The sequence below is a fragment of the Zootoca vivipara genome, chromosome Z2 (genome assembly GCF_965207765.1).
Source record: "Zootoca vivipara chromosome Z2, rZooViv2.hap1.1, whole genome shotgun sequence".
In the NCBI taxonomy this organism is placed as follows: domain Eukaryota; kingdom Metazoa; phylum Chordata; class Lepidosauria; order Squamata; family Lacertidae; genus Zootoca; species Zootoca vivipara.
This window is the reverse complement of record NC_142585.1, coordinates 32,597,988-32,617,088: the sequence shown is the minus strand read 5'-3', so window position 1 is coordinate 32,617,088 and position 19,101 is coordinate 32,597,988. Positions and strand designations below refer to the sequence as shown.

General features: G+C 44.7%; 1 protein-coding gene across 2 annotated transcripts in view; it reads left to right on the top strand.

Moving 5' to 3' along the window:
- OLFM1 (olfactomedin 1) overlaps positions 1-15,173 on the top strand; it is a 49,298-nt gene extending 34,125 nt beyond the window's left edge. For both annotated transcript variants that reach the window (XM_035113493.3, XM_035113492.3), the window contains exons 3-6: positions 1,943-2,098; positions 4,708-4,927; positions 11,939-12,045; positions 13,492-15,173. In XM_035113493.3, coding sequence (XP_034969384.2) covers positions 1,943-2,098; positions 4,708-4,927; positions 11,939-12,045; positions 13,492-14,166 — 1,158 coding nt within the window. In that variant the 3' untranslated portion in view covers positions 14,167-15,173. The remainder of the gene's footprint in view (positions 1-1,942; positions 2,099-4,707; positions 4,928-11,938; positions 12,046-13,491) is intronic.
- Positions 15,174-19,101: the final 3,928 nt, after the last annotated feature.

Genomic DNA, 19,101 nt, shown 5'->3' with positions numbered 1-19,101 from the left:
CAGGTTCTGTATTCAATAGGGTTGCCAGACTCAATAGAGGACAGGACTTCTGTGCCTTTAATTGCCCTGCTCTCTTTTGAGTCTGGAAACCTTAAAGAGAAATCAGCAGACCCTTTGCTTGGAAATTAAACAAAGGGTTTCTCTTTAAGGTTTCCAGACTCAAAAGAGAGCAGGGCAATTAAAGGCACAGAAGTCCTGTCCTCTATTGAGCCTGGCAACCCTAGTGTTCAAGCAGGAATAAGAAGCTACACAAATACATGATGAGGAAAAGCTGGGGAATGTTATGTGCTGTGTGTTATGTACTCAGCCTAAGTGTATAAAATCAGGCTGCTTACACACCATACATTTAAAGCATACACAAGCATGAACACACACACACAGAGAGAGAGAGAGAGAGAGAGAGAGAGAGAGAGAGAGAGAGAGAACGAACGAACGAACGAACGAACGAACGAATGAACGAACTTGGGAACTATACTTTACCCACCACAGCTGCCAGCTTCTAGCACCCTTCAGAAACTACAGTTCCCATGTTTATTTGTTTTTTTAATGGTGGGGTTCTTTAAATGAATGGTGCATAGCCAGGCTTGGTCTCATTCATTAGATGGCTTTTTACATGGCACCCACCTCTTCCTGAGTCTCTTCTTGTGATTGATGCTGTAATATATCAAGGTGAGTTCATGGTGCCTAGCAACTGTCTCTATCGCTGGGGTTCCCGCTTTATCTGTATCCAGCAATCGATGACTGTCGGGTGTAAATGAAGAGGTGATCATTCACCTTACAGTGAAGACATCCTTCTTAGTCAAACACACCCAGGCGGTAATGAATCGCCTCCTCTGCTTCAGAAGACAGGTGAGTGAACAGAAGAATGAAAAAAGAGGCTCCATGATTGTCCTCATTTGCACCAAAGATGATAAGTTTAACTGATTATAAGAACGTTGGGGATGGGCCATAGCAACTACATGCTTATTCAGAACCACGAGGACTAGAATCTTGCTTTACTGTATTTTTAGGGGAAGGTTGGTAGCTCAATGGTAGAGCAACTGCTTTGCATGCAGAAGGTCCCAGGTTCGAGGCCCAGTGGCATCTCCAGGTAGGGCTGAGAGAGAGATCCCTGTCCGAAATCCTTCCAGTCTGTGTTGTCAATACTGAAGGAGCTGGATCAGTGGCCTGATTCTACATACTAACACAGCTTTCTGTTTAATTCAGCCTTTTATTCAGAACTATGAGGACCAGAATATTCCTCCGTTTTTAGGGGAAGGGCAATAGCTCTGTGGGTAGTGCCTGTATCCTCGCCAATTTCATGGATAATAAAGTGAAACAGCACCATAAGTTCTGTCCATCCAGTCCAACATCCAATTCTCACAGTGGGCACCCACAACAAGAACACTTGCCAGATGTTTCTCATTCTCTGGTATGTAGAGCTAATACTCCGTGGGCATGGAGGTTCTTCTATCACAATGAGCATCTATGAAAAGAGCCCTGGTGGATCAGGCCAATGGCCCACCAAGTCCAGTATCCTGTTATCCAACCAGATGCCCACGAGAGGAAGCCCCATCCCCCAGCAGAATTTGAACACAAGTGTCCTCTCCATTCCTGTAGTTTCCAGCAACTGGTGTTCAGAAGCATTTCTGCCTCGAACCATGGAAGCAGAACATGGCCATTATGGCTATTGATACCCTTCACCTCCATGAATTTAATTTGTCCAATTCTCTTAAAGCCTGTGGTTCAGAGGGAATATGGCTTTCAGCTGATAGCCACTGATCAGCATGGAGTTGTCCATTAGAGTACCAAGCATAAGTAGAAACATATTCACTATTTTTCTTCCATTCACCTGTCTGTTGAACCTGTGTTGTGAGGTGGGGGGGAAACTGGCCACATCTCAAGTTAACGGCTTCTGTTTATCTTCTGTGTGTCCCTCCCTCCAACCCACCTTTCTGCTCAGGTACAAAACATGTCCCAGTCAATAGAAGTGTTGGACAGGCGGACCCAGCGGGATCTACAGTACGTTGAGAAGATGGAGAACCAGATGAGAGGCCTGGAGTCGAAGTTCAAGCAAGTGGAAGAGAGTCACAAGCAGCACCTGGCCAGACAGTTCAAGGTGAGCTTGCTACTTGCCCAAGGGATGAGACTGAGCAGCCTTTGTGGGGGGGAGGGTGGTCTTAGCTCAGTGGGTAGAGGGTTTGGTTTGCATATAGAAGGTTGCAGGCTCAATCCCCAGCTAAAGCTGGGAAGTTGCCCTGCCTGAAACGCCAAAGAGCCTCTGCCAGTCAGTGTAGGTAATGCTAAGCTAGATGTACCAATGGCAGAAAAGGGCAGTTTCCTATGTTCCGATTGATTCAACCATTTATTCACAACCATGAGGACTAGAACCTTGTCAAAAGAAAGGCACTATCTCACTGGTAGAGCATCCGCTTTGCATGCAGAGGGTTCCGGTTCAATCCCTGACATCTCTGGATAGGGTTGGGAAGAGATTCCCTGCCTGAAACCCCAGAGAACTGCTGCCTGTCAGTGTTGGCAGTACTGAGCTAGAGAGACCAATGGTCTGACTCAGTATCCCACAGCTTCCTGTATTCCTATTATTCAGCCCTCTAATTCAGAATTGTGAGAGCTAGAACCTTTGTTTGTGTGTGAAGGGGTGTAGCTCAGTGGCAGACAGCTTTGCATGCAGACAGCTCCGGGTTCAATCCCCAGCAGCATCTCCTATTATGGCTTAGAAAGTCCCCTGTCTGAGACCCTGGAGAGCCACTGCTAAGTCAGTGTGGACAATACTGAGCTAGATGGACCAGTGGTCTTCCTCAGTATAAAGCAACTTCCTATCTACCTACCGGTATTTAATTCAGCCTCTTTTCCAGAACCGTTAGGACTGGAATCCTAGTCTCCTCTTACCTGGAGGTGCCTAGAGCTAAACAGGGCTGTCTTAAGCATATCTGGCGCCCTGGCGCCGTGGTGCAAGGATCCCTCCGGCGCCCCCGCCCCATTTCCCAGCGCGGCTGTCTGGCGGGCGGAGCGCGGCGCCCCCCTTGCGGCCCTGCGCCACCCAGCCTTGCCATAGGGCCGGCCCTGGAGCTAAAACATTTTAGGACTGCATCGCAGATGCTCTATCACTGAGTTATGATCTTTCCTCATAAAAAGGACGCAGGGCTGTGCACTAATAGTGCAGTTTACAGAAAAGTCATGATGTGAAATCATTGGAAGGGTCACACACACACACACACACACACACACACACACACACCGATGTATTCATTTAGAAGGAGAAGGAAATTGTCCAGCTGCTCAGACTGGCTATTGATCCTGCAGGAATTATTGCCCCTGCACCAATTCTATCCACAACTGAATTTAGAAGGGATTTCTTGTTTTGTTTTTGAGAGGGACCTCTTAAACCTCAGCGTCCTTTCCCCTTTACAACCCTACCATTGACAAAGTCACTGTGTGGATGAGGCAGAAGAGAAGGATCCCATTCAAAGCCACTTTAAGCAGAGAATTCTGGGAGTTCTAGTTTGTTAAGGGTATGCTGAGAGTAGTTAAAAGGCCCCCTTAGTCTCCTCTCAGTGTGGTTTAACAGTCAATGCCTCTTTCAAGGGAACTCTGGGAATTGGAGCCCTTTGAGGAGAAGGGGGGGCGTGTCTCCTAACAACTCTCGGCACTCTGAACAAACTACAGTTTCTAGTAAATCCATAGCTGTTTAAAATAGTATCACAGTGCTTTAAAGTTTAAACATAGGGTGTAACTGTGCCCAAGCCATGAAAGTGTTTTCCTTTTCTTGGGGGTGGGCTGGGCAGGGGGGAATCTGTTTTTCCAGATTGCAATCCCGCTAACTGCATTGACTTCCAAGTAAACCCACGGGCTTGCTTGAGAGACAAGCACAGTTAGGAAGACCAGAACCCATTATTTTATTTTGTCTTAATTGATTAATTCATGTTTTAAAAAAGAAAAGAAACAGTCTGTTAATAGCTGCTGTCTGTTTAAAGAGGTTAGCAAGCTAGCTGTTCAACCGCCTCTCATTTTCTTGCTTTCAGGGCTAACTTAAAAGAAATTTTAACACCCAATGTCGCACTGACTGAAGAAGCCGTTCATTCCCCCTCCATGTAACCATGAAAAAAAAAGCAGAAAGCAGAGAGCCTTCCCCGCCATCCTTTGATTTCCTCTTCATTTGATTATTCTTAATTCTTTTTGTTTCCGTTTTTTGGCAAATTAGCACCATTATTCCAGCTTCACAAACAGCCGAGAGTTCTAACTTTTGCATGTAAAATGTTAGAGATGCATTTCATGACTAGTTTTGCAAAAATCCTTGTTGATGCATTAATTATTATTATTATTATTATTATTATTATTATTAATTTATGGAAAAAGGGAAAAAAAGAATTTGTGTATGTGACTGAAGCATGTAACCTTAAGATGTTGCATTCTAAAAAAAAAAAGAAAAAAATTCTAAATAAAGGCCTTTTTTCCCAAATAAGACGGTGTGCTCCAGACTGTTTAATATTATATAATATATTTATATTTATATATCCTTTCCACATTTGGACACCCACCCCCACCCCTACTCAGCAAGCATTAATAATACTAATAATAATGATGGTCTTTTGTTGTGAGGGTGTTGGAGAAAGCGCATCCCAGGCAGGCAGCTCTCTTAGAGGTAGGCAAGGGGTGAGCAGGGATTTTGCAGACCAGAGCATTGAAACCAAGCTTATTTTAACCTTGCAGGCGATTAAAGCGAAAATGGAGGAGCTTAGGCCCCTGATCCCTGTGTTGGAGGAGTACAAGGCCGATGCCAAATTGGTTTTGCAGTTTAAAGAGGAGGTCCAGAATCTGACGTCAGTTCTTAACGAGCTCCAGGAGGAGATTGGCGCCTATGACTACGAAGAGCTTCAGAACAGAGTGTCAAATCTTGAGGAGAGACTCCGGGCTTGCATGCAAAAATTAGGTAGGCCTGCACGACCCAAGCGAGCAGGAGGAGGAGGACCTGCCCTGGTGGAGGAGAGGGCAGGGGGCACATGCCTCTAACCCGTTTAATGTCAACCAGTCACCAAGACTCAAGAGGTTTAGGAACCATGTGTACAGAGCCAAGCTTTATGTCAAGAGGACATAACCCTTCCTTGAGGGGAAGGGGGTGGTAGCGCAGTGGGTAGAGCATCCGCCTTATGTGCCAAAGACTGCCCGGTTCGATCCCCTGCATCTCGTGTTAGGGCTGGGGGAAGGCTTGCTGGAGAGCTGCTGCCAGGCAATGTCAGAAACACTAGCTGTGATTCCTGTACTGCAAGAGGGGAGGGGTTGGGACAAGATGACTCTTGGGGTCCCTTCCAACTCTACTACAGGTGAAACCCGGAAAATTAGAATATCGTCAAAAAGTACATTTATTTCAGTAATGCAACTTACTATTTTTTTATTTTTATTTTTATTTTGACAAATGCTTTCTTTTGGAAATTCCACAGTAATACAATTACAATTATTAAAATAAAATTACAATTACAACAAATAAAAGCTTGACAGATCTTGCTTTGCATGTCATGCATCTGTCTCATATATTGGTTTCACCTTTTAAGTTGCATTACTGAAATAAATGCACTTTTCGATGATATTATAATCTTCCGAGTTTCACTTATGTTATGATTCTATGACCTTGACAGATGGTGGATTCTCCTTTATTGGAGGTTTTTAAGCAAAGTTTGGGTGGCCATCTGTCAGGGATTCTTTAGCCTTGATGCCTTCATTCCAGGGAGTTGGGCTAGATGGCACTTGGGGTCCCTTCCAACTTTACATTTCTATAATTATATGATTCTACTTGGCAAGGTACACCAATGGTATGAAGTAGCTTCCAATGTTCCTATTTAAGGCAGCCCTTTATTGAGAACAATGAGGACTAGAACCTTACTTTATTCTTAGCAGGAGGACCATAGCTCAGTGCCGAAGCATCTGCTGCTTATCGTCCCAGGAGGTCCCAGGTTCAGTCTCTGACCTGTGTAGCTAGAGCTGGGGAAACACCCTTTTCTGAAAGCCCGGAGAGCCTGTGTCCATTTGGCCCTTTAATTCTGAACAGTGAGGACTAGAAATGTAATATTTAGGGGAGAGTCCGTAACAAAGTGGCAGAGCATGTATTTTTGCATGCAGAAATCCCCACGGTCAGTCCCAGGTGGTGCTGGAAATGCCCCCCCCCTCCGGTCTAAAACTCTGGAAAGCTGTTGCCAGTCAGGGCAGATAATACTGAGCTGGGTGGGGCTTGTGTTCCTAACCCAGCACCTGTTTTCAGTGTCAAGGTTGTAGCTATTGAAAAGAGAGGGAGGGAGAAAAAGAGAAAGAATGAGAGAAAGCATAGGCAAAGGTGCTCATGAGGTGGTGCACAGTGCATTTCCTTGAGTCTCCATAGGATCTCCACAGATCAGGAATCAGGTTTCCAAACTGGGAGGTGTTGTTTGTTTAGACTCCAAAGTATCAGGCAGCATGTTTCAGCTGCTCTGTGGGGCTTTGGGTCAAGTGATTCTTGGACAAAACGGCGAGCCACTTTGGGAAGTGATAGGGAGTACTTCAATATGTGTTTAGGGTGTGTGTGTGTGTGCATTTGCTGTACAGAGAGAGAAGTGAAAAATTCCACTGAACAAGGACCAAAATATGTTCTTTGGCAGGCATAGGCAACCTTGGCTCTCCAGATGTTTTGGAACTACAACTCCCATGATCCCTAGCTAACAGGGCCAGTGGTCAGGGATCATGGGAGCTGTAGTTCCAAAACAGCTGGAGAGCCAATGTTGCCTATGCCTGTTCTTTGGCAAGCACTCTGGACATGCTCAGAGATACTCTCCTTTTTATCCAGTTTGCAAAAATAAGTCCCAGCTACCGCATGATTATGGTTCCAGCCCCAACATGTCCTAGATGACTATAAGCTGGTCTGTGAACTTGGAGACAGAGATGCTCTTGCCTTGTTCTACATCACACATTCCTGGAACGCATTGCTCATTGGCTACCGTTGGGTCAAAGTTCAAAGGAGAACCTTGAAAGGAAACATATGATTCAGGTAGCAAGGATATTGTTCATTAACTGCACACGTCAGCACATTCACACAGTAGGGAGATTTCGGAAGCATTGGAGTGATGCCCCCAACTCTGTGACCTTAGGCCCTGTCTGTTTTCCTGGAGGTTTTCTGCTCTGCCCTTCAGTTTCCAACAAAATAGGTGGCAAACGGGTTGAGAATGCTTGGAAAGGATGAGGTGGAGCCTTTTCCTTGTTTCCCGTTACTCCTGTCTCAAAGTGATCCTCAGGCCAAATGAATCAGTTGTAGCCAATGATACTCCTACTTAGAGAAGACCCGCCGAACTGATGGACGTGGCAAATTTAGGTATATTAATTGCAATACCTCTTTTCTGAGTAGAACTTAAGCTGGATGCAACCATAATTGTCCAGTGTTGTTTATTGATTATATGCCACTTACATGCCAAATTGGCCTCTAAGCGGTTTACAACTCTAAAACCAATCCGTAATTAAAATAGGCAATAACAATTCCATTGGGGCACTAAGACATCCTTCATTAAAGTAGACAATAAAACAAGCAATTGAGAAGCAAAACAGTTTTTGAAAATCAAAAGAGGTAAAACTATAAAACCAGAAGTTTGGTTCAGGGGAATGGCTGAACAGGTGTGTTCTCTGGAGTCAGCAGGGCTCATATTTCAAATCACTGCACTGAAGACCCCTAGTCTGTGTGGGAATGTTAGGGATGTGGATTAGGATATATTATTAGATAGATCCTATCCAAGCTTGTGTTAGCAAGCTTCCAATATCAGCAGAGTGACATTCCCCTTTTGTGCGCAGCAAAGCATGTGCATTAGATTCGCTAGAATCTCTATAACAATATTACACTTTATACTTCAATATTACACTTCCTGCCAAAGGTCCCCTTTGTCCCTCTTAAAAGAAATACACAACACAGTGTTTATAAAATAAGATAGAGTTTACTTACAGTTTCATCCTGAGTTAACAGCATAATCTCAGAAAGGCAGGCTTGCTTAGAAAAGTTACAAGTATATATACATCTAGAGTCTACTTAGTAAAGTGAGACTCCATGTGGTCTCACTCTTGGCTGCAGGCCTAGAGTGAGAACCATCCTAACTAGAGATTCTCTGGAGATGTGTTCCCATCGAAGGAGGAAGTAGCTAAGAGAGCGAGTGATTGCAGGCTAGGGCTCAAATCAGCTAATCTCATCTGCATATCAGGAGGGGACAGGAACTGACCTGTAGTCAGGTGTCCCTCCAGGTGATTTCCTGTTAGTGGACTCTCTAGGAACTGTTGTGACTTGTCTGCCCCAGTGTTCCATCCCACAGTCTGCCCACTTTCTGATTCACCAACTCTGTAACAAGAGGCAAATTATTATCTTCTATTTCACACACACACACACACTCATCAGAACTTCAAAACCTGGGTATTGAGTACATTGACAGACTGAGATCATTTTGAAAAAGATGCATTCTCTGAACCCACCTGGGGGGGGGGGTAAGTTTTCAGTTTGGGACAGAGAAAGGCGTAAAATTGTACATTCATTCAGAATGAGAACCAAAGCATTGCTCTCATTCCACATGGGCTTTATGACACCTGGGGATGTAACAGTATGGCCTCAACCTGCTCAGAATGCAATCCCCAATAAACTGAGATGTTAGATCTTAGCAAATGGCACCAATTGGGGCAAGGAGGAGAAGGTGTCAATACAGGTAATGTGGAGATAGGAAAGAGTCACAGAAACTGTGCGCAAAGCCTTTGGAGAGTGGTTGTTTCCCCAAGGCACCTCTTTCCACACTGAAAATGATTGCACATTATCATTTGGTGAAGCCAGTAAATGGATGCTTGGTTCATATATGTGTGAATGCTAGTAAATGAAGTTTATATAAGAACATAAGGAGAGGACTGCTGAATCAGGCCAATGGTCCAACTAGTCCAACATCCCATTCTCACAGTGGCCAACCAAATGCTCCAATGGGAAACTCAATCTGGACCTGAGCAAAAGAGCCCCCTCACTTCCCGGGGTTTCCAACTGGTTTTTAGAAACATTGTTCTCTCCAGCTGTGGAGGCAGAGCACAGCCATCATGGCTGGTAGCCAGCAATGGGCCTCTGCTCCATGAATTTGCCCAGTCCTCTTTTAAAGCCGTCCAAATCAATGACCATCACTCCCTCCTGCAGGAGTGAGTTCAACAGTCTTAACTATTTGATGTATGAAGCACATCCTTTTATCTGCCCCAAGTCTCTATCCACTTTCTCCATGCCATGCATCATTTTAGAAACTTCTATCATGTTGCGTCTTACTTGCCTCTTCTCTAAACTATAAAGTCCAAAATGCTGCAGCCTTTCCTCCTACGAGAGTCACTCCATTCCCTTGATCATTTTGGTGGTCCTTTTCTGAACCTTTTCCAACGTCCTGTCTGAGGTGAGGGGATAAAAACTGAACACAGTACTCCAAATGTGGCCACACCATAGAATTGTAGAACAGCATTATGTTTCAATTCAGCAGTTTTATTTTCAATTCCATTCCTAATTATGTTCCAAGGTGTACTTTGAGCCCCCTGTTTTGAGGGCGAGGTGCACATAGATTTACGGAACTGGTTGGGGGTTTGTGTCTTATTTCTGTGTTCCAAATAACAGCCAGGGTCCCAGACAAGAATGCAGGAAGGAAGGCCCATGGAGGGCTGTCTTGAACCAGATTCTTGCTGGAGAGGGTTAGGACCCTGGACAGAGACAAAAGTACAGAGTGGAGTATATGTGGAGCACACATGTCAAGACCATGGACCTTGCAACTGACAGCAGGAAAGCCCTATTTTAGGCATGGCCAAACCTGGCCCTCCAGCTGTTTGGGGGCTACAACTGGCATCATCTCTAGCTAACAAGACCTGTGGTCAGGGATGATGGGAACTGTAGCCCCCAAACAGCCATGCCTGCCCTATTTGGACATGCTCGGAACTGATCCTGGGACCTTTTGCATGTGAAACATGTAAAAAAAAATCCAATCTCAGTCTCCTGAACTGCCTTAAACTGAGTCCATCAGAGTCCATCAAAGAATTGATCCATCTAAATCCATGAGAGAGGAAGAGGAGTCTTTGGACATCTCCCAACACCCTTAACAAACTATAGAGCCCAGAATTCTTTGGAGGAAGTCACGATTGTTTAAAGTGACATCATAGTGCTGATGTGAACATAGCATAGGCAGTCCTAACAGCATTGAAAACATCAAGCAAGGAACTCTCAGTTAATACAGTGGCATGCCAGTCATCAAAAATGCCAGCTTAGATGACTAAGAAGCACTATAATTTTTGGCTCAATAGCAGCTGGCAAATATCAGTCATCCAACAAATCAGTGGTTTTGTAAGCAAGAGTGTAAACATGAAAGTGTTTTCTCTGCTCCATCATCAAAAGTCCTGATTCTGGTCAATTTCCTTTCTTTGCTCCTTTGCACCATTAGCATCCCAGCTGTTTTCAGAACAATTTCCTTTCTTAGGAGTGCCAGGAGGCAGTTTTCTTAATAAGGCTGCTGTTTGTTAAGAGAAGGAGGCCACTGGATGTGGCTGACAATTCTCAATTTAATTACCATTAATTAGAGGAGGAGGAGGGGGTCATAGGCACTGTAACTGCTCTAATGCACCGTGGTGGTGATGTCAGCTGCTGTTTGGAATGTGCTGTTCAGGTCTCCACTACTGCCCATTGTTTAGCACTTTCACAGCTGACTCGAGGTTACATTTTGCTATCCAGAAAGAATCCTAGAATTGGAGATTTGGAACCCCAGGGGTCTAGTCCAATCCCCTGCAATGCAGGAGTCACAGCCAAAGAATCCCTGACAGATGGCTATCTGACCTGTGTGGATGATCATTGGATCATCATTGGATGATCCAGAGGAGAACCCTTGCTGCGTCTCACAAAACCAATCTTTTTGTTTTTGTTTTCACCTGAGCAGTTTATGAGTGTTCCGTGGCATCACAAACACCCTGGATGGTGATAGAATCATAGGATGGTTGAGTTGGAAGGTTCCCAAAGGGCCATCTAGTTCAACTCACTGCAATGCAAGGGGCTACATGCCTATCTGGGTGCAAGGTGCACTGGAATCCTAACATCCTGTCTCTCCTTCACTCACTCATCTCCAGGTAACAAATGGGAAAGCCCTGAAACCCTGGAGAGCTTCTGCCAGTCAGTGCTAACCATGCTTATCTAGATGAACCTGTGGTCTGGCTCAGTTAAAGGCAATTCCCTGTGTTCCCTCTTGAAAGAGGAGTGCTTTCTTTGCAAACTCAGTTTTTGAAAAGAGGGGATTTGCTTGCAGATGGATAGAACAGAAGCTAAGAAGAGCCCAGCTGGATGAGGCCAATGGCCCATCTAGCCCAGCACCCTGTTCTCACAGTGGCCAAGCAGAAGTGCCGTTGTGAAATCCATAAGCAGGACCTGAGCACAACAGCAGCACTCTCCCCACTTGTGATTTCCCAGCAACTAGCATTCAGAGCTAGACTCCCCTTGGGCATGGAGGTTCTGCTCTCACAGTTGACCTCCACATGGAGAGCATTGCTGGGGGCCATCTAGTCCAACCTCCTGTTCTCGCAGTGTCCAACAGATGTTCATTATGGGAAGCCCCAAGCAAGACTGAGCACAATAACAACTCTCCCCTCCTGCAATTCCCAGCAAATGCTACTCAGAGTATGGCCACCAGGGTTAGAAAAGGGTCTACTCAAGATACAGTGAAGTGTATTCCTGTATAAGAATTCTGCACATGGTCTGCTAATGTTTACAGGGGCATTCCTGTTCACATTCAGGGATAGTCCTCCAGCCAAGGACCTGACTGGGTGGCATGTGAAATGGAAAGCCATCCCTATTCCCCCCCCCACAAAAAAAAATCCAAAGATAATGGCTGATTTAGACAGGGCACCATTTTTTAAAAATCACATAGTTTGCTCACTCCCATTGTGTTCAACCTTTCTGCAGCCTGTGGGAAACTGACAGCAATAAGTGACCCAATCACAGTCAAGACATCTGGATCCAGGTTTGGCTCATGGATGACAGACCCACTAGCTCCAGAGGGTGAGAGCAAGGTAAGATGATGAACCTCACTGCACCTATAACATGATCCTGAGCTTCTTCCTTTGATCCCATACTAAACCATGGACAGAATGACAAGGGATATTTGACCGTTCCCATTCACAGAATTATGCTTTCATGAAAACACACACACACACACACCTTTTCATTGTTTCTCAAAATGTGTCCATTATTTCTCAGCTCGGGGACAGATTCCCGAAGGAACTGCCTTGTCCTTTATATTCCTATGCTCCTTAGATGGGATGCTGCAGAGAGTGTCTCATGCCCTTTAGTATGTACTAGAAATGGGGCTTTTTAAAGTCATCACTCGATTGCAGGGTATTTAATTACTATATTGCTCTACAGGACATGCAGTGAAATGTGTGAACTGACTCCGTAGAAATATATTCCATCTGTAATGGTATTGTGGAGACCCCAATTTCCCAACTGAACCCACAAGCTGTCGATTAGCATTGAAGCACATGGTTGAATTAGTTCTTGGTTCATTCTTGGTGCTATTTACAACAGGCAGCAAAGCAGAGTGTTGCATACAACTACTCAGAGTAGAGTCTGCTAGATCAGTGTTCCCCAACCTTGGGCCTCCAGCTGATGTTGGACTACATCATCCCTAGCTAGCAAGACCAGTGGTCAGGGATGATGGGAACTGTAGTCCAAAAACAGCTGGAGGCCCAAGGTTGGGGAACACTGTGCTAGATGAAGCTAAAGGCCCATCTAGTCCATCATCCTGTTCTCACAGTGGCCAACCAGATGTCCATTATGGGAAACCAGTAAACAGGACCTGAGTCCAAGAGCCCTCTCCCCTCCTGCAACAACTAGCATTCAGAAGCTTCTGACTGTGGGGGCAGAGCACAGCCATCGTAACTGGTAGTCATTGGTAGCCTTCTCTATGAATTTGGCTCCTCTTTTAAAGCCTAGGTTGGTGGCCATTACTTTCTCCTGTGGAAGTGAGTTTCATAGTTTAACTATGCTCTGCATGAAGAAGCCCTTCATTTTATCTGCTCTGGATGTTGCACTATTCATCTTCTTGGAATGTCCTTGAGTTCTAACCTTATGAGAGAGGGAGAGAGAGAAATCTCCATGCTGTGCATAATTTTATAAACATCTATCATCTTACAGTTTCTCTAAACTAAAAAGACCAAAACGCTGCAAACTATTTTTTTATTGTTGTTGTTGCTGCTGCTGTTGTTTGTCCTACACCCTAAGGTCCCAGGCATTATAACAAAATAAAAAACCATTTAAAACAACTGACAGACACATATATAAGGTAGCTCCTAAAAATATGCACGGGGTATATTTTTGTCAAAAGCCTGGGTAAAGAGGGTGATGGATTTACTCTGAGTAGGACTAACTTTGGACACAACCTGGTATCTATACAGAATGTTTCTCAAACACCTTTTTTCCTTCTTCCTAATGCTGATATCTGTATGCATTTTCTGTAGGTCTGGTATATGGACAGCTATCACAACAATCGCTTTGTCCGGGAGTACAAATCCATGTCCGATTTCATTAACACAGACAACTTCACCTCTCACCGCCTCCCACACCCATGGTCTGGGACAGGACAAGTGGTCTATAATGGCTCCATCTTTTTCAACAAATACCAAAGCCACATCATAATCAAATTTGACTTGAAAACGGAGACCATCCTTAAGACTCGTAGCCTGGACTATGCCGGGTATAACAATGTCTACCACTATGCCTGGGGTGGCCACTCGGACATTGACCTCATGGTGGATGAGAATGGCCTGTGGGCAGTCTATGCCACCAACCAGAATGCGGGGAACATTGTCATCAGCAAGCTGGACCCCAACACTTTGCAGAGCATCCAGACTTGGAACACCAGTTACCCCAAACGCAGCGCTGGAGAAGGGTTCATAATTTGTGGCACATTATACGTCACCAATGGTTACTCGGGAGGTACGAAAGTGACCTACGCCTATCAGACCAACACCTCCACTTATGAATACATCGATATCCCCTTCCTAAACAAATACTCCCACATTTCCATGTTGGACTACAACCCCAAGGACAGAGCCCTCTATGCGTGGAACAACGGTCACCAAATCCTTTACAATGTCACCCTCTTCCACGTGGTCCGATCAGACGAATTGTAGTCCACTTTTTTCGTCGGGAAAGGAACTGAACCCTTTAACAAACAAAACAAAACAACCTGGAAGGGATACATACTATGGAAATATATTTTAAAAGAAAAAATAGATATAGAAATGGAAAACAGCTGCCAAAATGTCAATGTGGGAGTCTCCGGTATTTAAACCTGCAAGAGATCTGTACTCATACCTCTCCGAATTTTCAATCAAACATCTAACTCGTGTTATAGACCTTTGGGAGGGGGGGAATGAAACCAACTTATTTGCAGCTGGAACTGCACTTGACAAATTAATTTTCAGTTCTTGAGTGTCTTATTTTTCAAGGGCAGGTGGTCTGTCTGTTCTCTTTCCCTACTGTTCTGATAGCAAAGTTGTAGTTATAAAGTACAAAGTAAAAGGCGATGACTGTTGGGGGGAAAACTTTATCATGGGGATGGGGGGGAGGGGGAACACCTGATTCTTCAATTGCTCTCTTATTTTTTGGTGCATTGCATGGACAGTTCCTTCCATCACAGCCAGCTATGATGAGGTGTTGAAGTTGACTCACATCAACAGGCTTCTCAATTTTAATTTTTTTATTTTGCTTTTAGAAGGAATGTTGCAGGTAGATATTGTCTCCCAGGCGCTTACTCTCAAGTATTTCACTCTCTGCTTCTTCTTTTTTTAAAAAACAAACAAACATCTCCCCCCTCTGTGTTTTATGTCACCTTTAGATTCATTGTCCTGGGACCCAAAGTAGCTAATGGATCTGTGTCTCTTTAAGTAGATATAAATACACAAATAAAAAAATTGAAAAAATATATATAAAAAGGTATGTATTATGGACAAGTTGTTGTACCCAAATATTTGTTTGAACATGTATCCAGCCAATATCTTGTACAATGTTATGTCTGTTATTAACCAGAGGTGGTAAAAAAAACAAAAAACTTTGTATGTCCAAGTTTATGCAATGAATGTTGTAAATGCCAATGATGTCATTTGGATTAATAAATGAAGGTTTCATATCTTTAAAAGTGATTAAAGGTGTGGTGTTTAAATTCATAGCACCATAGAACTGTAGAGTCAGGGTGTATGGGGTGTACGTATGGGGCGTTAGAAGAGGGGCAGTACCTCTGGTGGGGGACACGTCTTGCTTCTAGGGTACTTCATACACCTTGGTTCCCCACTCTTACCTGTGTCTCCTAGAAGCTGTCTGCAAGTGACAGCGGCCACATCCCGGGAAATGGCTTTGACTGGCTGGCTAAAACAGCTGAAGGTGGGTCTCAAACCCTCAGTAAGTTAGGGATTTCGCCTGCATACGAAGACAGGCTCTGGTAGACTGAGCGGACGAGACCACTAGTGGGCCAACGGTCAAGAAGGCGGTTTCTGCAGCTGGGGCTTGTCAATCTGAGAAGGTAGCCCTTCTCAGAGAAGAAAAACTGTTCCTAAACCTTTATTGCCCTGTGGGATATATTTGGGAAAAGAAAAGGCTTATGGAGTAAACCTACACAAATCTGGAGTGGGGTCCCTAAGGCGGTTGGGTGGCGCCTTGTACGTCTCCTTTGGGAAACTTCTCCAGCCAAGTTGGTACCAAATGCATTGCTATAGTTTCCTTTAGACTACATCAGCGAGGCTAAGAGGGGTGTCATGTTGTCTGGGCGCCCCAGGACCTCCATACACACTGTGCTGCTAACCCCTGAGGCACACTCCATTGTCTCTCAAGGCAGATAGACGCCAACAACCGTTAGAAGGGATCCCAGAGGTCATCCAGTTCAACCCCCTGTCATGCAGGAAACACCACAAGCCTGGGGGAGGGTGGGGGGAGGCCCTCACACAGGCTATACAAACCTTATTAGTTTGCTTCAAACAATTCACACTTTTGGTGTAATGAGAACCATGGGTTAAATTACACAGTGCTTGGGTTCATGTCTTGAGGAGCACACACCCCACATCTGGATGTGCTGAGAAAAGGTACCAGGCGCACTGGGTTACCATAGCAACACCAGCCAGGTCGACTGCATGCCTTTCTGAGACATTCACCCTCCCATTGGTCCAGGCTGTATGCCTATGTGTAGAGACGAGTATCATAGTCTCCAGGGCATTGCTTTCATGATGTCTAGTCCTGTTGCATGTTCATGTCCTGCCCTGTTTTGCTGACAGGATCTCACTCTGAATATGTGAGAGTTAAGGGAAGAGACTGTGGGTTTTTCATAGTTACCCTGTTTCTCATATTTTAAGACATACCCATAAAATAAGCCATAGCAGGATTTCTAAGCATTCAAGGAATATAAGACATACCCCGAAAATAAGACATAGTGATAGGCGCAGCAGCAATGCCAGCCGCGCCAGGAGGAGAAGGAAAAAAATAAGACATCCCTTGAAAATAAGCCATAGTGTGTTTTTTTGAGGAAAAAATAAATATAAGACATGTCTTATAATATGAGAAACACGGTAGCTAGCATGATGATAGTGCTAGTGGATCTCTCCGTACATATGTATCTTTACTTCAAAGGCCATAAGGACTGCACATAGTAGATCGCAATATTTAGCTTTGTCTTGCATCTGGAGACAATAAACACTTGGTTACTTTGAACTGTGTGGGAGAGGAGTTTTCCTCTTAATTGGGGACTCTGGAAGAGGATCTTCTGCTGGGAGCAAGAAATCTCTGAAGACTCTGTGGGGCTCCACCTACCCTGCAGATAACATCACACTGGTTGGGGTGTGGTGAATGACCAACTGATTTCCACAAGTCCCAAGACACACAACCTAGCTAATGGAGATAGCTAATGAACAGCACTGGCTTTGGTTACAGGTAGGTAGCCATGTTGGTCTGCTGTAGTCGAAACAAAATTTTAAAAAATATTCCTTCCAGTAGCACCTTAGAGACCAACTAAGTTTATTCTGGGTATGAGCTTTCGTGTGCATGCACACTTCTTCAGATACACTGAAACAGAAGTCACCAGACCCCTGTGTATAGTCAGAGGGTGGGGAGGGGTATTATTCAGAAGGGTGGTGGGAATGGGTGATTGGCTGATAGGAGTGGTAAACCTGTTGACGACTACACCCTTCTGAGTAATACCCCTCTCCACCCTCTCACTCTGTTGACTTCCGTTTCAGTGTATTTGTAGAAGTGTGCATGCACACGAAAGCTCATACCAATGACAAAATTAGTTGGTCTGTAAGGTGCTCCTGGAAGGGATTTTTTAATTTGTTACGCGCACTGGCTCTGCAGAGCCTTCGTGCCTCACCTTCAATGCTGCCCCCAGACTATGGGAGCTTTTCAAACAGCCAAAGCATACCATCCGTTCCCTGTGGCCCCTCTCTGGTGTGCAAGTTAACTGAATTTGGTAGCTGTTGGGAGCATCCACAGCATATTACTTTTCAGAAAAGCAGAGGTTTGTTCCACTGGGAGAGCTGACAGATCTTTAATTACCAGCAGTCATTACTGCATTATCATAATGAGAGTACACACAGAATTCCCTTTCAGCCTGCCAGCTGTTCTCTTGACTTGGAAACATTTCAGCCCTCTGGCATCTGCTGCTTGACTTCAAATCATTCTTTCTAGGTGGCCTGAAAAACCACAGTCAGTTGTATGGAACTAAGTGCATGGCACTGGACGATCAGCAATGATTGTGGCAAGACTGTGTACTTGTCACCAGGTTCTCCGGTCACGCCATGCACCTGATGTCAACCAAGGATCAAGATACATTTGTGAGGTTTGGGAGAATCACAATTTGCGAGCAGGATCCTGAAATTTCTACCTGGCTCACCTTTTACCGTAGATTTGTATCTTATTTGTATCTAGTCATCACAGAATCATAGAGTGGGGAGGGACCCCGAGGGTCCTCAAGTCCAACCCCCTGCAATGAAGGATTCTTTTGCCCAACATGGGGCTTGAACCCATGCCCATGAGATTAAAAGTTTCATGCTCTACCCACTGAACAAAGGCTTGACAAAATGAAAATTTTATCTGTGTTTTGCATTTTTATTTGTATGCCACCTTAAGTCCCAGTCCGGGGGAAATGAGGCTTGTAAATAAGAAAAAGAATAATAATATATAATGAATGCACTAAGTTTAAATAAAACTTCATGATGTGGAAGCAGCAGAAGTTTCACCACACACAAACACAGACTCAGACTGATGTCTCCGTTTAGATGGGAGAGGCTGGTGGCTAGTGACTCTTCAGGAGAACGCTGGGTTGGATTGAGCAGTTGCTGACTCTCAATATTATGTAGTTTCCTGTGTTTCAATGGAACCTCATACCCATCACCCTCCTTGGGTGACAAGGAGGAGCAGATCCTAAGTCTCTCCCTACAAATAACATCTCCAGTCTTGCCATGAACCAGCTTCACTAAGTCTCTCCCTTTTGCTTGAAATGGTCCTCGGCTCTCCGCAGGGAGAGAGAGAGACAGATTCATCCTGGGCAAAGCAGGATTTGGATTCCAGGGCCATATGGTTCTCCTGCAGCAGGAGGAATTGAAAAGGAAATTGCTCTCTTTTCAGATAATCAGCTGAGGAGGGTGGAGGGAGAAATGACAAGAAGGCCATCTACTTAATGCACGCGTTCTGGAGACTGATTGACGTGTTGTAACAACATAAGCCTTCCACCGAGCGATAGAGAATCCCCTAGCTGCTAGAGTTAAAGACTGGATTGCTAGCTCTGCTCTGAATGACACACAAACGCACACACACAGAGGATTAGATTTCTTCAGCTGGAGACAGAATCAATAAGGTGATTATGACCTTGTTTTTCTTGCTACGGTTGGGAGATATCCGTGGAGCTGGGGCTTCCAAAGACGGGAAGGGGGAAGCATTCGCAAGGCAAATTGCAGGTCTGAGGCTGGATAAGCCTATTTTTTTTCAGCATGCTGTAGCAGATGGTAGATAGACTAATAGAATAGTAGAGTTGTAAGGGCCCCCCAAGGGTCAACTAGTCCAATGCCCTGCAATGCAGGAATCAT